The sequence below is a fragment of the Tasmannia lanceolata genome, unplaced genomic scaffold (genome assembly GCF_043159265.1).
Source record: "Tasmannia lanceolata isolate RefF3 unplaced genomic scaffold, GAP_Taslan_0.1 ptg000005l, whole genome shotgun sequence".
In the NCBI taxonomy this organism is placed as follows: Eukaryota; Viridiplantae; Streptophyta; class Magnoliopsida; order Canellales; family Winteraceae; genus Tasmannia; species Tasmannia lanceolata.
The window spans coordinates 8,928,673-8,948,364 of record NW_027518682.1 but is presented as its reverse complement, the minus strand read 5'-3'; the positions used below and the strand labels follow the sequence as shown (position 1 = coordinate 8,948,364).

At 36.4% G+C, this 19,692-nt stretch overlaps 1 protein-coding gene across 3 annotated transcripts; it reads right to left on the bottom strand.

Annotated features, from left to right (window-relative positions):
• Positions 1-745: 745 nt before the first annotated feature.
• On the bottom strand, positions 746-18,604 carry GCP1 (glycoprotease 1). 3 transcript variants are annotated; one of them, XR_013250610.1, is made up of 14 exons: positions 18,274-18,604; positions 18,116-18,160; positions 14,868-14,942; positions 14,668-14,764; positions 12,765-12,855; positions 11,474-11,523; positions 6,445-6,635; positions 6,175-6,260; positions 4,821-4,899; positions 4,611-4,694; positions 4,384-4,498; positions 2,934-3,022; positions 1,209-1,421; positions 746-1,111 (listed from the first exon to the last, which is right to left on the bottom strand). XR_013250610.1 is itself a non-coding variant. In XM_077379381.1 (13 exons), exons 1-13 carry the CDS (start codon positions 18,559-18,561, stop codon positions 1,287-1,289), a joined length of 1,425 nt encoding a protein of 474 aa, XP_077235496.1. In that variant the 5' UTR covers positions 18,562-18,604; the 3' UTR covers positions 746-1,286. The 3 variants fall into 3 exon arrangements, 1 of the variants encoding a protein (XP_077235496.1); XR_013250609.1 differs by having other exon boundaries at positions 746-1,081; XM_077379381.1 differs by having other exon boundaries at positions 746-1,421.
• Between the last annotated feature and the right edge of the window lie 1,088 nt (positions 18,605-19,692).

Sequence of the window (19,692 nt, the reverse complement as noted above, 5' to 3'; positions counted from 1 at the left end):
AGTCAGATAGATAGTAAAAGCATGAATGTGATGTAACAAACAATCAGTTGTCACTCAAGGAAAATTAAATAAACTAACTCTTAGTCACATCTGCTGTTACTAAATCACCCCTTCCAATCGACAAAGATTCGTTTTGCGTAGGCATATCTAGACAGACCTTAGAACTCCCATGTGATTAGCCAAAACCATAATAAAAGGCTAGAAATATGTGTATTTCCTAGAGTGCAACGCATTTTCCATGAAAGCATCAACATATAAGGGCATGTTTGGCAGCAACCGGAAAAAATTCTACAGAATATATGTTTACCAAGTGTGAAAGAAGGGGAAAGAAGGGTGGTGAGAGTGGGGAGAGCTCTGTGTTTTGAAGGAACATGGGTCTTGAAGAAAACGTTCTGAGGCTAACTAGTTCCTTCTCAGAGATTTTTTCTGAGGTCCAGTTCTATTCTCTGTTCATGTCCTAAAGAAACCTTGAAATCATCCAGTTAGTACAATTGAGGGGACCACTCACAATACAACGTAGTCTCTCACATCATATCAGGGGGTCCCATTACTCACCCCAGTGGGACCTGTGGACGCATTTTTTTTATACTTGAGGGGTGGAAAAGCAAACCTTTAGTAGGAAATGCGATTTCCACACATACAAATTTTCAAATCATAGTCAAAAGCAATAATATCTAGCATGCAGAAAGAGCCCACACAAGCGTGAAAAAGATACCTTCAGAGGTGAAGTGTGGCCCAGCAAAAATTATGTAAACTGCAAAGAGAAAACTAGAATTGATTGCCCATCATATCAAATGAATGGTGGGACAAGACTGCTGGATGGTTAAGTAAAATATCGCATGTGAAGACTGTAGATTCAATCAGTGCTACTAATTAATTAAATACATAAAATGTATACAATTAAGGACCCAGATTGCATTTAGAGAATTGATGAGCAGAGATCCTGACTTCCTGTGCAAAAATCCTCTTGTTGCGGTCCTACCCAACGTGCATGTCCCCCATTTGCTAATACTTAATGCTGCTCTAGTACATCCCCAACACCTTTGGCAATTGTTGGAGTTCTTTTACATTTTGTAGTGAACTGTAACGGTAGGAAGTGTTTGGCTTCAAGCTTTTTATTGTTTCGTAGATGATGGTAAGAGAATAATGAGCATAAAGCTTCAAATGTAACAAGCTTAGTTTAAAGGGAGAAGGTTGAGTATAATCACCTGAGAGAATCATTATGCTATCAAGATAGCCTCTCTCACCAGTTTGTGTTATGAATTTGCAAGAATTATAGAAATCAGTTATGACCGTTGCTGGGAAGAAGCTTGAATGATGGATGTAAGCGATGGATGTAGTCGGGCTCTTTTCAGTGAACGGGCTTCACTTCTTCCTTCAGCATATTCTTCCCCCAGTGGCCATCTTGGTCGCAAATCAAACTGCTCCATGACAGACAGACAATATCTTAAATTGAATTATAGACTCACTAATCTGAAGAAAAAGAAGAAAATGAGAAGACATAAATGATAAATTGCTAAACATTACCCTTCGGTAGATGGATTAAACTGTTGGAAATATTTGGTCCAATTATTATCATTGTGTTTAGTTGGAATACTTTTTTTCTCTTTATTACTGTGGAACAAGCAATTACTCCACAAGCTTAAGCTGTTAGAGTTGGTGTTGTTTAATCATTTATACATTAATACTCCCCCTCACGTGTGGCCCCTCCTTTTTTTGGTTGGCCGTACATGTGGCACATGTGGCAACCCTCTTTTCTATTGGCCGTACACGTGGATTTTTATTATCAAGGAGTTATTGGGTTTTGAACTCAGGACCTGCCGTGTGATCATGTGAAACAACCAATTACTCCAAAAGCTTAAGCTGTTAGAGCTGGTGTTATTTAATCATTTATACATTAATAATATCATTTAGAAACTATTTGTTGCTATGAGTTTTGACCACAGGTATTTTAACACAATAAATGACGTTACTATTAATAGGTGACATCAGTTCTTGGTTTCACTAACAACTCTCATGATATCATGTTTACAATACCATTTAAATAGCTTATGAGAAGCCTCTCCACCATTAATAGAAAATGCAAAGGTGGCTTCATTAATAGGAGAATTAGTGCACTGATAAATGGACCCTACTAATCGGAAGAGATCATGTCAGGCCCAAAGTCAATACAACATATAAAGTGATTCGTGTCAAAACAAGGGAGTTTTCTGATCGATGTGTCAATTTTGACCGAATAACATCATAGGTTGTTTAATTATTTCTCAATATTATCAAGTGATTCGTTGCACGTCTTCTCAGTTTGAGTTCGTAAAGATTAATCTAGTTATTTAATGACATTTTCATTAGTTTGATTATCTGTTGAGTACTGGTTTTATTCTTACATATATCCTTGAATAGATATAGGCTGTGTGCGTGCGTGTGGACAAAGTATAAGAATGCATAGAGCTTGAAGTGAGGTGTCTATGCATTTAAAGATGTCGTTGAAAAGTTAAGCACTTTGCACAAAAATACACAAAACAAATTTGAGCATCCCTGAGTCCATTACAAATGCCACTAATCTTGTTGATGATATGTGCCAACCTCTAAGAAAAGGGGTCAAACTAAAGGGGTTGAACCTTCTTTCTCCCAGAAACCTCCAATGAATTTATTTCCATTAACAAAATCAATAAAAGGAAGAAGCCAACTTTCCTTTCCTGTATTAATTTTTTTATCAACAAATAATTAACAAACAACTTTGAAGAGAATCTACATACTAAATGAGGGCAACGGGATAATTTTTAAATCCCCAAGTAGAAGTGCAAATTGGTTCTAACTTTGCAAAGCAGCATACAGAAACAGTTCTTTTAAAATCAAAGCAATTTAAGATGCAATTATATGCTATTAGTATAAAGTAGAAAAATGTAACCATGAACAAAGTAGCCAATACAAACCACAAAATCTTCTGGTTCATCGGCAGGGGGTGGAGGATCATATCTTCCCAAACGGAAGTGCTCAATCCCTGTCCAAGCAATCATTACACCTATCAAGAAGAGAATCAAAACATTAGTCTTCAGAGAAAATTCACATGGAATTCAGAATTTAAATTTTTATACGTTCAAAAAGGCCAATGATTATAACAACGAAATTCCATAAAGAAGAATAATAAATTTGACTAAGTAATGAATTGTCTCTCAAATACATACCAGTCCAAACAACCATTACATCCCACAACATGAGACTTGTGCAATAAATTTGGCATACATACTCTAGAAATTAAAAAAATATATATTATTCGTAAAATCTCAACATTCTCCCATAACCCAAAAAATTTCTTGACAATCAACCCATAACTTGGCAGTCCTCTTAGTGAAGATTGCTTTCTGTAGTTTCTATGACATATCCTTGATTAGCTTGATACTGCTTGTCATTAAGACACAACCCTGAATTCCAAATATCTCTTCAATGCGAAGTACCCTACCATTAAGCCCAAGAATGACCAGTGGGAAAAGCAAAGAAAACCTATACCCAGCTCATGAAAGCAATAACTACAGGGATGAATATGAATAAAATGCCTGGCGATAGATGAGCATCACATGATAAACAGCGGATCCTACAAGTTATCTAAGGAGTGTGCATTGCAGTCTTTTGAAAAGCTTTAACATGCTAGAAGTATAGACGTGGGTGATCGGTGAGGCAAAACCGCACAACAGGGTGGTGTTGTGGGCTGAGCTAGAAACAATGACAGGGAAACACTTTCATTAGAACTATCTAAACGTATAAAGAAACTTTAGAAAGTGCCTTGCGTTTGAATGAGCAGAATTTTTTTCCTTGATAATTGGATCATTGGCCAAAATTTTTTCGTTGGCGCATTTTTGGGACATCCAATAATGTGATCAATGAATTTTATTGGACGTCCCAAAAATAGGAGTGAACTTAAAAGCAGCCTTCTTTTTCCTTTTCATGTTACATAAATTCTGCGTACTTTATTCACTAATACCATCAACTACTTATCCTTCAGCAGACAAAGCTTTTCATTAATCAGAGGATTATGGGCAAAAAATGCTTCCAACATACTCAAACAGGGCACCTAGGTCGATTATATCAAATAGGTCATCTTCCCTCTCCTGGTATAGGGAACTTTGTTGAATAGAACCAACTGCATGATGCCTTAAGTCTGTCCGACATCTGTAGTTTGACTAATTTGATGCTCGGAATATTATTAACTTCTTTTCATAAATCTGAAGTTGATAAATAATGATACACATTCTTACTTTCAATAGAAAAAGAAGGATAAAGTTGCACATCTGTTAACTAAAGTCAGCTTAACTCTTTTGTCTACACAATATTTACAACATTGCAACTATAAATATGGTGAAGAAAAAAAGCAAACACATCACCTACCATTGTCAGTACACAGGCTTGGAGGAGGGCAAATAAGTCGCAAACCATTCCTCTTTACAACATAATCAAGACGAGTCCTGACATATTGATTTGATGCAACACCTCCTGAAACCACCTACAAAAACGATAATAAAAAAATAAACAGCTCAGATTGGTCATACCCTGAAAATAATTTATAATTTAAGAAGAGCAGAAGCCCAAAATTACAATGATGCGCTCTACAATACCAAAAATTTAATAGAAGGTTCAATCTTCAAAGCCCATTCAATCGCTCGCTGACACCGTTCCTCCAAATGTAATACCGCAACGCGCTGCACAACAAATTCCCAGGGGATCAAGGAATTCCACATGTCCTTAGAAAAGATCTACACAGTTCAAATACAAGAATAATCTCTAGCATTTATGGTGCTAATTAAAATTGAATTTTAATGAATGACCTGAAAAGAGGCAGCAATATCTGCATGTGATCTTCTATCTTGGGAATTTGCAGAGGACATGTGGTCATTGTCTGCATTTCTGCATGTGATTTACGCACATATCAACAAGTGCAAAGACTTTGGTAAGCAGAGATAACTGATGGAGCTTAACTGCAAAAATAAAGCATTATGGAAAGGAAGTACATCAATCAGCAGTAGCAGGAAATAATAATCACAGCAAGAGTTGATGATTATTATGTGATTTACGCACAGATACTTTCCATCATTATTTTTGTGAAAGTAAACAAGCAATAAATAAATGGCAAAAGTTCCATGGCTAATAAATTTGCGAGACGTGCTAAGCAGCTTCAATTTCTGGAAAGAAACATCCGTTTCATATAGGTTATCACACATGCATGCATGCAGATATCTAAACCTGAAGCGACAGAGTACATAATCAGGTGAAAGGAGAGGAGTCCATTGTGTTTACACTGACTGATTATTTTGTTTTTTTTTTTCTGAGCATTACGGAAATTTAATAGAAAGTAAAGGCAATAAAGAAAGGGGTGAGGTTCTCACAAAGAAACATAAAAAGTTAAAAACAAACAATAACAATAGGAAATAGCAATAATAATCAAATACAAGAAACAAAAAATCAAGAGGACAGCACAAGGGGCACTTCCTGCCCCACAAGAAGTATAACAACCCCCCCCCCCCCCCCCCCCGCCTGCTTGAGTAAAGTAATATCTTTTCATTTTAATCAATTTATGGAAAAATGAATGATAGTTTGGAAAACATTATAGTTCAATGCAATAAAATTAAAGTATAATAATACAGGTAGTTTGCTAAATGCTACTTCTACGGTCCACATCTGAATTCATCAATCAATACTTTCTTTATGTGGTACATAATAGAAAGCTGAAGAGAACAGTAGCAGTTGAACTATTTCTGTTATCGCTCAGAACAAAAGTTATTCTGTCCCCAATATTATTTTTATTGTTTGTATTGAAGTTTTTAAATATGATTACTTGGGTATTCTATTTTCTATAATTTTCAACATGGCCATGACAGGTCCAAGAAAAGGTGAGGAGGCTGTGTCAAGATGATGTCATGAGCTGGAAAATCCAGGGACCAAGCCTGTGACTAGAGACAGTATGCATAGAATTATTAAAGATGTAAGTCGTACTAGGATACAAGGGCAAAACAAAAAATAGAGATGGCTCCTAGAACTGCTTTTATCAAAGATATGCTATGAGTGGGTCCACCAAATCTTAGAGCAAAGAGTGGGAAAAGAATACATTCTGTTGCAGAAAACAGATTTGATGCTGAAACTTACAATAAAAAGTTGGACAAGAAATGAATAATGTTTGCTTACATATTTTTAGATTCAATTGCCATCCGCACTTGAGTCTTCAGCCCAGCATATGAGAAATTGCAATCCTTATGTTGTTTCATTGGGACCTATTGCACAGAAATTGAAATTTTGCACACAGTAAAAAAGCAAAGATCTTGGTCAATCAGTAGCTGACGATGAAAATTAAGAACATTGTTAGCTTTAGCGATCAAAATGAATCAAGAGGAAAACCATTTTAGCACATTTAACAACTAACACGTGTAAGAATGCCTACAATGTTAAATAACTTACTGAGAATTTGATGGAATCTGGATCTCCTTCCCGAGCAAGCTCTTCTAGAGCCGGGCCACCACCTTTTCGCATATCAAGGCCAAGCCATCTAGCTGTCTTGTCATATGCCTCACCAATGGCATCATCTATTGTAGTTCCAAGTTGTACATAATGGCCAAGATCATGGGCGAGAATGAGGAGATTGTGACCTCCTGAAATAAAAAATAACGAGTTGAGAAAGACGGTGATCAATCTCAATGAACTTATGTACCACAATGCAAAGAATTTTATGTTTAAGCAACTATTAAAATGCCAAATAGAACTCATAATAAATGCAGAGTATAGCCACCAAATATCCTAATTATATCAATCAAAGCATGATGAGACTAAACAAAGTTGTAGGATGACATGTTAAAATATATGCTTGTTAAAACTGTAAAATGTGTATCGTTCTTGGCTGCAACAAAGCCATAATGCTCTCCGTGTCGTTGAGCATAAAATTTTGAAAGCAAGGTTACTATTCTCTTTTTCTAAGTAAATACCTAAAAAAATGGGTAAACGCAGAAAACCATGCCACCCCAAAATCAAAAATGGCATGGCACTACAATTTTAAGTGTAAATTGTATATATGCCATACACAGTGCCATATCAGCGATCTGGCAATACAGGGGGAAGTATGCTTCCATTTAGTTTGTCGAAAACTTCAGCATTGATAAATATTAAACTCTCCATCCAACCAACAATCCAACACCCGCAGGTAAAGAAATGCAACCTGAAGAAGAACTAGACACGCTAAGCAGTGCTGATGATACATAGGTGCCTACTATGTACCTCACGTCCAATGAACTATTCAAACCCTTGAGCATGACACACAATGGAAGCGAGTCACGGGATGACTCAAATGCATATGATGAGTCATGATCCTATAGGCTTCCAACATAACTTTGTTTTTCTATAATCTCGGTGTTTCTATATTTCCTATATCACCTTGATTTCCAAATCAAATGAATATGACGAGTTCATGGCTCAAGCCAAGAGTAAACAGAAAATATGAGAAACAAGTGTGAATGAAATCAGAGGATTTAATTATCCAAAATACTTGATTTAGTTTACGTGGCTCTTCTGCACACAGTATGTGCGTCCTATGCTACAAAGGAACTGGTGTGTTAGAGATTGGCTTGTTGATGACTGCTAGGAATACATCAAAATTATAGTTCGTATGCACGTCATCCATTGATTAACTCTAACTTAATGCTCCAAATATATGAAGCACTCCTTTGGGAATTGGATAAAGAATAAATATATACCATCCAAGGATGATTTTCACAAAACAAGTGGACCCTCTTCCATATTGGAGAATGTACAGTGAAACATCCTACAATATTTCTTTCCAAATCTATTGGGAAACCCATTTATCACATTTGGAGGACAGTAATGTGGTTTGGATTCTGTAAAAATATGAATATAATCTCAAATAATTCCAATGGTACGTTCACAAGTAAAACCAAGAGACTGTTAGTTGAAGTGGAAACTGGGAAGTGATGACTCCACAAATAAAGAAAAATTAAATCAGCGAAGACAAACTTATTGAATTAGACAAGCTGTAAGTCTAAACTTGTCCTTAAGGAAAGTATCGCCCCCACTCAGATGATATCTACAAGACGGATGAACTTCTTGACGTTTGGCTTTAGGATCCAACGGACGGTAGCTCCACAGTTGTGTGTACCCACACTGTCCAAAAACTCTACATGTTGCCTTTATTGGAAAGCCAGAAAGAAGTTAGTAAAGAGGAGACAACGAGGATCCATGGAGTTTCAGGTTTTTTGTGTCTCTTGAAGAAGGGAGAAACTCTCTTCTTATAGAACACTAATGCCCTAATGCATTTACCAATGGTGTTTAATAACGGGCAAAAAACAGGTTAGCAACACACACCCTCATTAATCACATTGTAACTGGCATAATAGCATGTTAGAAAACGTTCTAAAAACAGTCAAGTTAAAAACATCTTAAAATGGCAATATCGTAATTTCCTATTAAAAATAATTAAATAAGAGAAAGATAAAAAAGGAAGGATCCACAAAGAGCGCATACACATGTCTCTCACACCCACGCCATGACCACAGGTCAGCCGGCTCAGTGCACACAAAGTAAAGATTTTCCACAAACCCTTCCTCTCTTCTCAAGATCCTTACCATTATGAAAACAGCCTCTTAATATATATCTTGAAATATTTTAGCTCCTAGCTCCTAATTGATGCGGAACTAAAGCATTCAAAAGTTTGAGGTGAAAAAGACAAAGTAAAAAGTAAAAAGTAAAATATCATCTCCCTCTATTTATTTTGAAATGACACTTTTTTTTTGAGTGATGAGTAAAAACTTTAAAAGTAAACACGTAAGTTGCTATGGATACCAACATTGCTACAACATGAAATGCAACTTAGAACAAGCATCCCAGCATGGACCCTATTTTTCGAAAAAAAAAAAAAAAAAAACCATAAAGAACGCTTCCCTTCAGTGCCTAAAACCAGCAAAATCTCAAGATTATCCTATTCAAGGTTTTAAATCTCGGTTTCGGTTTCAGTTTAGGTCATCAGCGAAAACGAAAAGTTTCGGTTTCGGTACGAAATTTCAGACGAAATCTTGTAGAAATTTTCCGAAATTTCACCGAAATAAACGAAACGTTTCGGCCGAAATTTCCAAAACATTTCGGCGAAGTTCGGTACTTTTCCGACTCAATGTGAATTTCGTTTCGTTTTCCACCGAAACCGAAATATTTCGGCCAAAACGACACGTTTCGGCCGAAATTTAAAACCATGATCCTATTCCTCATTTGCTTTCTTTTTCAAGGTAATCGATCATGCTAGAAATTATCATTTTCCTACATACAACTTTGAAGGTATGTGACCCAGGTACAACACAAACATGGTATGATCACGTCACTTCTTTGGCAAAAATACCAATTTATAGAAAGGAAAAGAAGATTAGAAAATGAGCAGAGATTGTCCACAAAAAAAGAATATGCACAAACCATTTTACACTAAATAGTCAGCGATCTCCTTTGCTTGTCTCATAATGTGCGGGAGTGAGATATCAGCTCCAGTACAAAGATCTAAAGTTTCATCCACGATGCGAGCCAATCTTGTAAGGGCCTGAACAATGATAAAGATCCAATGAGATCATATTACACGAGTCTTCCTCCATTCACAGTTTCCCACCAAGATCTTTGAAGAAAATGTGAGGACCACAAAGAAGAGCTCTTGCCTAGGCTTCATTGGAGTCCTCGACACCTAAAGGTCCAGGAAACACTAACAAAATTGATTCCTTATCATTTCTAAAACGCCCTACTCCTACAGTAGCCAGATTGACTAACAAGTTACATTAACATTTAGCTTTATCATATCTAGGGGAGAAGGAGTTCCCCCTGGCAGTTCTTTTCCCTTTTGGCACCTGGTCAAAGATAATCTCCTTCCATTTAAGAAGGACACATCATGGATGCAGGCATTTAGCAAAATTGGAGTGTTGGATATGGATAAGAATCTGTTTTGAAGTGTCTAGGTTACATAACTTTGCATACATATGTTTATCATCCTACAGGGGTGCAGAAAGTTTGCAGGACATGGACTTGGCTTTGGGTCATGTTATTAAGCAACTATGGGACTTGGAAGCAAATAATAACCTCAAATACTTTGTGGAAACCCAAAAAAAAATTTGATGTCTTTCCATCCAGATCCAAAATATGGCACTTCTAGATCATGCTTGGGGCCTAGTTTAGGCTAAAATTATAGTGCCCAAGTTTTCTACGTACCACCTTGGTTTGTTAATCAAATAGCCAAACATGCGAACACATGACAAAAAAATTCAAAAAAGAATCCACATTCAGGGGAAACCGGGAAAGCAATACTAACAACCTTGGCACCCATAACAACTTCATAACTAGTCACTTTACAATACTCTAGACAAACATATTCTAAAACCCACAAGTAACAGTAATGTAAATGCAATTCCCACTGTAGCCACAACTTATTTCCAAAGCTTCTTAGAGAACTGTTAACACAAAAAAGTTCTCTTCAAGCCCTCAAGTCCAAATTAGAAACTACTTCTTGATGGTTCTTTTTATAGAAAAACCAACTCACAACACAATCTTCAAATCTAATAAGCAACTTAGTATTTGTTCACAAAACTCTAAGCCGTGAGAAATTGAGGAATAGCCAACTCATGTTTTGAATCTTTTGATCGCATCTATTGTTGTTTTAACTTTCTATGGCATTGACTGTAAAGATCTATTGGAATTTTTGATTGATTGTTCAATTCTTGAGCGAGTTTTCTACATTTGGTGGATTCCTATTAGTTTACTTTCATCACCATATCCCACGACAACTTGGTTTCCCTTGGCCTAGTTCACGTTAGAGAAAGATTTTTTAAACACCGATGCATATTGCCTCTATTAACCTAGCCAAATGAAAAACTATAATTGATTTTGGGCGATGATATTTTCACCCCCCTGCATTACGCATGCGCCCCCTTATAACGTGATTTGACGTCAAAAAGCGTTAAAGTTGCCCACTTTTCATGTCAAAACATGTTATAAGGGGAGCGTGCGCGTAATGCAGGGGGAGTGAAAATATCATCTCCCTTGATTTTTCATAAACTATTTCCACCCATAGTACAAGGATAACTTCAATGAAAACATTCATTTTCAACACCCCAACTCTTTCATGGCGAGCACCCCTTGGCGTATAAAAGGGCGGCCCAGTGCACGAGACCACCATTGCGGGGTCTGGGGAGCACCCCTTGTCGTATGCATCATATAGTTTAAATATCAGTAATTTTTATCTTACCATTAAAAAATAAATGTTATCTTATTAACAAACAATAAAAAGGTATTCAAAGATTGTTCAATTTTAATATATTAATAAAAAAACACAAGGTAAACAGCATGTCACGTATCTCCCAACATGATACTCCAACTGCACAGAAATGGAATTTTCTACCAATTCAGATCTCTAGCAATTCAAAGATTGAAGTGAAATAATGAAACAAAGTCACTTTACCTGAAATCAGAAGGGCCAAGAATGGGAATTGCAAATCCCTCTCAGTTAGCCTAGAGACAAAGGGAATCCACTATTAGCAGCTAGATAAATCAGCAAAGAAACTTAGTTTAGGTTTGAAACATACTTCATTCTTTTAAAAACAAAAAAAATAAGGATGATTTCTAAGAGTGAAATTTTAGATTTTAAGGGTCACAATGAAAAAGTTAGGGGCACATTTTCTTTTTGTTATGCACACATTTATTCTTTACACTCTTCATAACTAAAATATTTGCACAAGATCAATAGAGGTACAAAATTAACAAAAGAGTTACAAATTCCTAGAATATTTTAGAAAAAGAAATCCACTGAAATGGTGAGCCTTTGATCAGTTATAGATTATAAACCAACAAAGAACTACAGTACATTTACACATCAGAATATGAAAAGCATCACTTATGCAGATCTTTTAGTTTTTCCTATGGTGGATCAAAATATCTTTCGCAAACATTCCTCTTGCACTCTTTAGCCTAAGTGGCTAAAGCATGCACAATAGCCCTAGGTCACCTAGAGATTGCTTGTGGAAAGTGGCAACAATAATTTCAAAAAGTTAGTTATAACTAATAACAGTCTCCAAAATCTTGACATAAACGATGTCTATATAATAAAATAAAGGGATAGTTTCTTGACAAAGAAGCTGAATTTATCATTTCTGTTGGAACACAATAGCTAATCATGGTTATGTTTGATTCAAAATCTTAGCATTCTAAAAACCAAATTTATTCTTAGAATTGCACTGGCCCCAAACCAAAAAAAACATGAAATTGGGTATTAAATAGGAAGAATTTTTAATAATAAAAAGACAAGACATCGTCAAGAAGAGACCAGAAAATTTTAAACATTAACAACATTTCATGACACTTCTATGTAGATGTGACACACACAACACTTAAAATGGACAGAGGTCATCTTACTCTTGTACCTACAATTTCAAGTCATCACCCTCTAATCTATAAGATAATAATTTATAATCATAAAACCCCACATAGTTACACTTTTGAGTAGATCATGACATACATGTATGAGTTTGGCAAGTTTCAAGTTGAATCATTTTTCATGGGATTCAACTTGAATAGAGGGATCTTAATAATAACCAAAATGGTCTAAAAATACTAGTAATGCGCTCGTCAACCATATTTGTGGTGCTTCAAACATAACACAAATAGGGCCGATTACCTTTAGAGATTAGGAACATTGAGTGGTATAGATACCAGCAGCAGAAATGCATGACATAAGTAGCCCTCGAGTTGAGTACCTGGCAACAAGAGCATGAGCCTCCATGTGATGAATTCCAATGATTGGCAGATTGAACTTTCCAGCTATTCTTCGAGCCTTTTGCACACCAACTACATCAGAATTTCATGAGGAAATCTCAGCATAATTTGTTGCTGAATAAAATACCGTCACAATCAAAACAGAGAAGATGATGATAATGTGAATTCATGAAAATAAAAGTGTGCAGAGAGGAAGAAAAGTGTGAAGCGAAAAAACTTTCAACTCTATAATAATATTGGACTAATAGCAGAACTCATCGAAAAAGAAAAACCTAGGGCAGAGAGTAATGAGAAGCATTTATACTCAAGTAAATAAAATTTCCCATAAAAAGAAAACATTGAAATATTACGAAGTATGGCAGCAAGTTGGGTCTGGTTGAGCTTTCCAGGAGGTTTAGCCCCCTCAAAACCTGACCTAACCAGACCCATATTATATTATAATGTATGAATACTTATTGCGCTACACATTATTATAATATGTGAACTTTTAAAATATTAATTATTTTTCTCTCACAAGGATTTGTAACTAAGAGTTTAAACTCTCCTTCCCCCTTTTCATTGACTTTTTCCAATCGCTTTGTTGGCATCTGGTCAAAAGTTCTACAGCAATGAGAACTTATTCTAGGAAAAAAAACAATGTAGGTAAATAAGATCCATGTAATGCTGGCACCATCACAAGAACATATCGATTTTCAAATTTAGGAAGCCTCAAAAAACAAAAGAATTACTGGATTTGGCAACATATTTCAATCGGGATTTGCTAGGGACCATTGCAGAAGGCATTTCGCGCCTGGACTGGTGCATGAGAGAGCAGCCATCTCGGATGAATTCAATGAATAAGACAAAATCTGAGCCTGTGTGGCTGCTCTCACATGCAACAGCCCAGATGCGAAATGCCTACTGCGATGGTCCCTAGCAAATCCCATTTCAATCAATTCTAAAAATTTAGTACTTTTAAATAATAACATGGTTATAGCAGAGAGTAGATTGGGAATTTTAATAGGTTAAGTGAATGTAATGTTTTATTTTCATATGGAAAGAACTTAAACCCTTGGTAACTATAAATTTGTGTTAGTGGTATTTAGAAAAAAAAATATATAAACGAGAAGCATCCAACACATGTCAGACATGGGTACCAGGTTACCGCATCAATTGGCAGTGCAAACATAGAACAAGTACACCATTCAATTTCTGATATCATATTTCAAATAAAAATCTTTAGGCTGCCCAAGCGGAGAAAACTTAGGCAATCATTAATCCATGCATGAGTGGATTTAACCCAGTGTTTTAAAACGTGGATGCGGGTCAAAAAGCGGCTGAAGAAAATCCTTGTCGACTCGGCACAACGCGATCAAGTACTCGCTTAACACGGCTGAGTACCCCAGTTGACGCGGTCATAACTCGGGAGAGTCAGAGTTTTTATTGACTTTGTAGGACAAACACGGAACACGTCAACCAAATGCGGAACGTGGCCAAGGTAAAAAGGGAGTCAACTCGGGGGAGTCCACGATGACGTGGGGGAGTTTTAAAACTAAGATTTAACCACCTGAGAGAATAGGAACAACTTGCCATCTGTAATTCCTACCATGCAGGTTACTGCATCAAATGGGGGTGCAAGGTTGGTTGGCAGGGTACCCATTAGATTAAGAAAACTCTGAAGAATTGTTTCAATGAATTTCACAAAAATCAAATAAAATATCAAATGATTTAATAGTTCTCTGGAATGAAATCAAAGGAGTCTAAAAATATTACTCTTCTAATAATTTCCAATTATGTTGTCTGTTCATTTTCTTTTCAAGGAAATTCAATCTAGATATCCATTCAGCAACTACCCTGATCCAACAACAATAAAATAAAGTAAAAAACCATTATCCCCCTGATTACCACGTAAACAAAGACTTAAACCCGGACCAATAGTAACAGCAACCGCAGAGAGATCCACTTCGGTCAAATTTGCATTTTCAAGTGCCTGTTGAACAACCTGCAAAATTAAGCACAAATTATGGCCCATAGGACAACTAACATGAAAATGCACATATACCGAATACAAAGAACTAATTATTAGATTACGTTAGATGGCAAACCTGATCGATCACTTGTGCGTGTGCTTCTTCAGCCATTTTAGGAGCAACACCTCCATACCGTGAAAGCAAATCTGCCTTGATGAACCAAAAGCATAAATACAGATGTTATAAGTACTCATAAATTCAGAACTTTTTACGATAACTTGAGAAAATGGAACAAAATACATTGTATGATTTTTATCACATTTTATAAAAGAAATGCACTTATAAGTTACAAGTAGTCTGCACAAGCAAGAAATGATACAGGGACTCCGTTAAAAACCATTATTTGGGGACTAAAACCATTCAAATACACTTATAAGTAGTCTACATGAGCTTTTGCCCTTTTATAGGGGAAGATCGCTTTCTTTTGAATGACATAGGGGATGCTCTCTTTTAATCAATGAAGAGTACTTAGTATTGATCAAAAGTATTCAAGGAACCCAACTTCATCAAATAAAAAACTTGGGTGGGTAAAAAGGAACTTTATTCTCATACATATTGACCAAGGCATATTGAGTCTTGAGTGCACCCAATACGGTCAGATTTTGGCCTATTATTATTTTTATTTTTATTTTTTTTAAATCATACTTGACATGATGAGCAAACCACTGCTTAAAAACTTCCCGAGTCAATCATCAACTTGCCTGAGTCAACTTGGTTTGACCATTGCTCAGTTCCCATCCGAGTCTGAGTTTCCCCTCTCTGACTTAATCAAAAACCCCTATGACTCACTCGAGTTAATGAAAAGTTGAGTGATCCAATCATTGACTACCTCGAGTCTATCCAATATGCCTTAGCCAAGTTATTTTCTAAGAATGAGTTTTTAAGCAATGGAACAATCATAAGCCTTATATTCTTGCTGAGCTCAAGATTTTACAGAAAATGGAGGAGAAAGTAAAAAAAAAACTTGGTAAAAAGAAAATTGATGGCACACTAAGTCTAAGTTTAAAAAAAACCCTAAATTCAAAGAAAAGTAGAAAAGACGAAAGCAAAATAAAAATGATTTAATAAAAGTGAAAACTGGTTGTAAAACCTACAACTAAATTTAAAAAAAGGAATTCCTAAATTTAAGGAAAAGTAAAAAAGAAACTTTTGCGATGGAAGGTCACAAGTTATCTCTGTTTCAAAAAATGGGAAGTTGCGTAACTCCTCATGAAGGAAAAGTTGAGAACATGGAAGCAAAAGTAAGGGATGTTGTGGCAGTTATCAACGATCTCAATACAAATTTCTATAAATAGGAACGGATTCTTTTGGAAAGGGATTGGATCATCTAGAGAGAAACAACTATGCTAAGAAGAAGAGAAGAAGAAAAAGGTAAGAAAGATCTTTAACTAATTGTTTTCCTTTAGCTCTTGCTAAGAAGAGAAGAGAAAAGAAGAAAAAGGTAAGAAAGATTTTTAACTAATTGTTTTCCTTTAGCTCTTGCAAACTTCCTTCAAGAAGAAGAAGGTGGACCCTTTTGAGTCACTTCCGGGAGACTCAAAAGGAAGGTTTCCCTAAGAAAGAAAAGATGATTCTTTGAGAGTTCTCATTCCAAAAACTCAAGAAAAAGAAAAATTTTATCTTTACAAAGAAGATTTCTCTTCCGGAAGGCCCAAGATGAAGATTTCTCTCATCTGTTAAGAATACCTCTCCCCTCTGAGAAGTTCGTAAAAGAGTCTTTCTCAAAAGACCCCTCAAAAAAATCAACAGCTCTGACTCAATGGAGTTCCTCTTCCGGGTGCTCTACACAACAACAGAGTCAATATTTTTCGACTCAAGAGAGCTCTTCCGGGAGGACCCCTTATGAGAAGAGTCAAATTTGTCAAAATCTATCCCCCAGGATGAAGATTTCTCTCCCCTCCATGAGGTCCATGAAAGAGTCTTCCTCATAAAATCCCTTGAAAATCAACATCTCCAACTCGAGGAAGTTCCGCTTCCGGGAGGATCCCTTACAAAAACAGAGTCAATCTTTTCTTACTCAAGGGAGTTCCTCTTCCGGGAGGACCTCTTACAAAAAAATAGTCAAACTTGTCAAAATCTATCCTCCAAGATGAAGATTTCTCTCCTCACCAGGAGGTATATGAAAGAGCTTTCCTCAGAAGATCCTTTAAAGAATAACATCTCTTACTCAATGAAGATCCTCTTCCGGGAGGACCCTTTACAAAAACAGAGTCAAAATCTTTTTTGACTCAAAGGATTTTCTCTTTCGGGATGACCCATTAGAGGAGAAGAGTCCAGGTTGTCAAAATCTATCCTCCAAGAAGAAAATTCTCTTGCCTGAGAGGTCCAAGAAGACTTAAAGGAGTTCTTCTTCCAGGATGACTATCTTACAACAAAAGAGTAAAAAATATGACTCAAGGGAGATCCTCTTTCTAGAGGACCCTCCTACAAAAGAAGAGTCAAAATAGATAACATTTGCACGAATCAAAGGAATTCCTCTCCCGGGTGAGTCAAATTCTAAAAAGTTCTCCACGACTCAAAAGAGTTCATCTTCGAAGAGGATTCTTATAAAAGAAGAGTCGAACTTTATGTTTTAATAGGTAACCTCTTGATGAATAATCAGAGGTTTTTTCGTTATTTGAGAAATTTAATTAATGGTCGTTAGAGCCTGAAGTGTGCGTCCCCATCAATTTAATAAAACTACTTCCTCCAAGAGGGAGATTTGATCTCAATTTGTTTTACATGTGTGATTTTCATTTCACGCATGTAAAATTTATTGGAAACAATTCTACAACCATAATTAATGTCATTTTGAACACAATTAAACTCTTAAATCAACTGGTTGTTAAGATAAAACACATTGCTGTAGAATCAATTCAATCCGAGGACTCTCCTTACATCAATTCAACGTTACTATACAAAGAAGAAGATGACTATAGAACAACATCCAATAACAATTCTGCATTTTCCAAGCAATTAACTTTGAGATGTCAAGATTATTAAAAACTAATCTCTCCCAGTTCTCAAACCAATACCAACTCAAAAGAAGGCTGATACATTTTCTTATCGGAAATTCCAAATGTCATAGTTGATGCAATAAAATATTTGCCTAATTTTTCCATTACAATGTTTCCAATTATAAACTATACTTAAGTTTCAGAAATCGTTCAAGGGAGCCAAAGTGGAGTATTTTGATCTCCATATGATACAAAATTGTAACAAATAAAACAGAATACAAGCATGTAGAACTTGCAAAATTAGGTCAACCTCTAAACGAAAAAAGAAAAGATTATTACGATACGATCAAAACAGACACTATACATAACAGAAACACATCAAATTACCTGAGAAGAAACAACTTGGCTGAGAATTTCACCGTCCCCTCTAACCTAAAACAGAAAAAAATAACCAAATTGAAGAGAAAAAACCCAAAAAAATAAAAGGAAGTAAATTTCTTGCTCTTTGGAGAATATATGATAAAATCAAGGAAAATCGAACTTACTACGGCCGCAGCGGTGTCATCGCAACTTGTCTCGATGCCAAGAACAATCAAATTGTCTCGGATTCTGAAATCTCGGGCGGAAATTAGACTGCTGGCTGTTTGGGGATCAGCATTTGAAGAAGCAAAGAAGGCAGTTTTCGAGGGTTTCATATGGGAAAGAGAAGAGAAAGTGGGTTTCTGAGTCGAAGGGGTTCTGAAAACCCTAATTCCACGAGGAAAAGAGGGTCTGAGAAAAAATAGGTTAAAGCGGGAGAATGCACAAGGGGAGGTGAGTAGAGACGTTACCATTTTCTTTCGGGGAAGTTACCCCTGAACCATTGAACCAAGCGTCTTTTTCTATGAGCTTTGGTTTGGCTTTTAAGACCCGTTAACAGTTGGGCGCATTATCCTACAACAAGTTGAACCACTTTAATTCAGAATTTTAAGAGAGTAAATACCATAATTAAGAAAAAATTTAGGGGGATTATTGTAAATAATCTAGGGAGAATATGAAAGGATAGATAGGAATTCATACTCATTTTGTGCTTTATTTGTGGAATTTCCGCAGGAATTCACCCGCGTTTGGTTGCTAGTTATATAGTGGGCAAAAAAGAATCCCACAAACCAAAATAACCCCGCACGAAACCCAAAGCTAGAAAAAAAATCCCATGAACCAAAATAATCCCGCACGAAATCCAAGGAACCAAAATAACCAAAAGAAGAACTTTTTTCTTCCCAACCGTTCAAGCAACTAAACAAATAATTTTTTCCCCACCATAGTCCGGTCAACCAAACATGGGATTTTTATTTTACCGGGATACTTCCAGGGAGTTTTTTTTCCCACCAATCTCTCAGGAAGTTTTTTGTCACAAAAGTCCCAAGAACCAAAATAATTCTGGAAGAGAAAATTACGTGAGTCTTTTGGAATTGAGACTTTTAAAATTGCGGGATGGAGGAGGGGCTGACACGTGGCAGCAAACAAAGTCGGCTTACTTGGGCCTCACCCCTACCAATGGACGAGTAAGTAAGTAGCTCTCCCTAATGCAAGAAAGACTAAAGGGCCCTTAAAGAAATGTACTTATTCCACGGAAAAAGACGCTTATTTGGATTTCTTTTGGTCAAGTACGAAGGTCGGCCAACATTCAATTCAACCAAAGATCATAATAAACATCAAGTTGGAAACCTCATGTCAGGGCCACGCTTCAAATGAAATGTTGTAAGCCGTTCTTGATCTATTCTATCAGCTAAGACTGATCGAAGGCCTTACCGTCCGTCGGACCCGACGAGTAGGGTCACCGGCACCTTTCAATGGCGATTATTTAGGGAAGAGAAAATTACGTGAGTCTTTTGGAATTGAGACTTTTTAAAATTGCGGGATGGAGGGGCTGACACGTGGCAGCACCATGGCGTAGAGGATTCCGCTTTACTTATATAGATAAG

What these genes read in the sequence shown, in the direction of transcription:
- GCP1 (XM_077379381.1), bottom strand. Translation starts at nt 18,561, where the DNA reads ATGGTAACGTCTCTACTCACCTCCCCTTGTGCATTCTCCCGCTTTAAC. An exon ending in AAGCCTGTGTACTGACAATG is followed by an intron (nt 3,023 to 4,383) that starts GTAGGTGATGTG and finishes TCTTCTTGATAG; the next exon opens with GTGTAATGATTGCTTGGACA. An exon ending in ATGAACCAGAAGATTTTGTG is followed by an intron (nt 1,422 to 2,933) that starts GTTTGTATTGGC and finishes GTCATGGAGCAG; the next exon opens with TTTGATTTGCGACCAAGATG.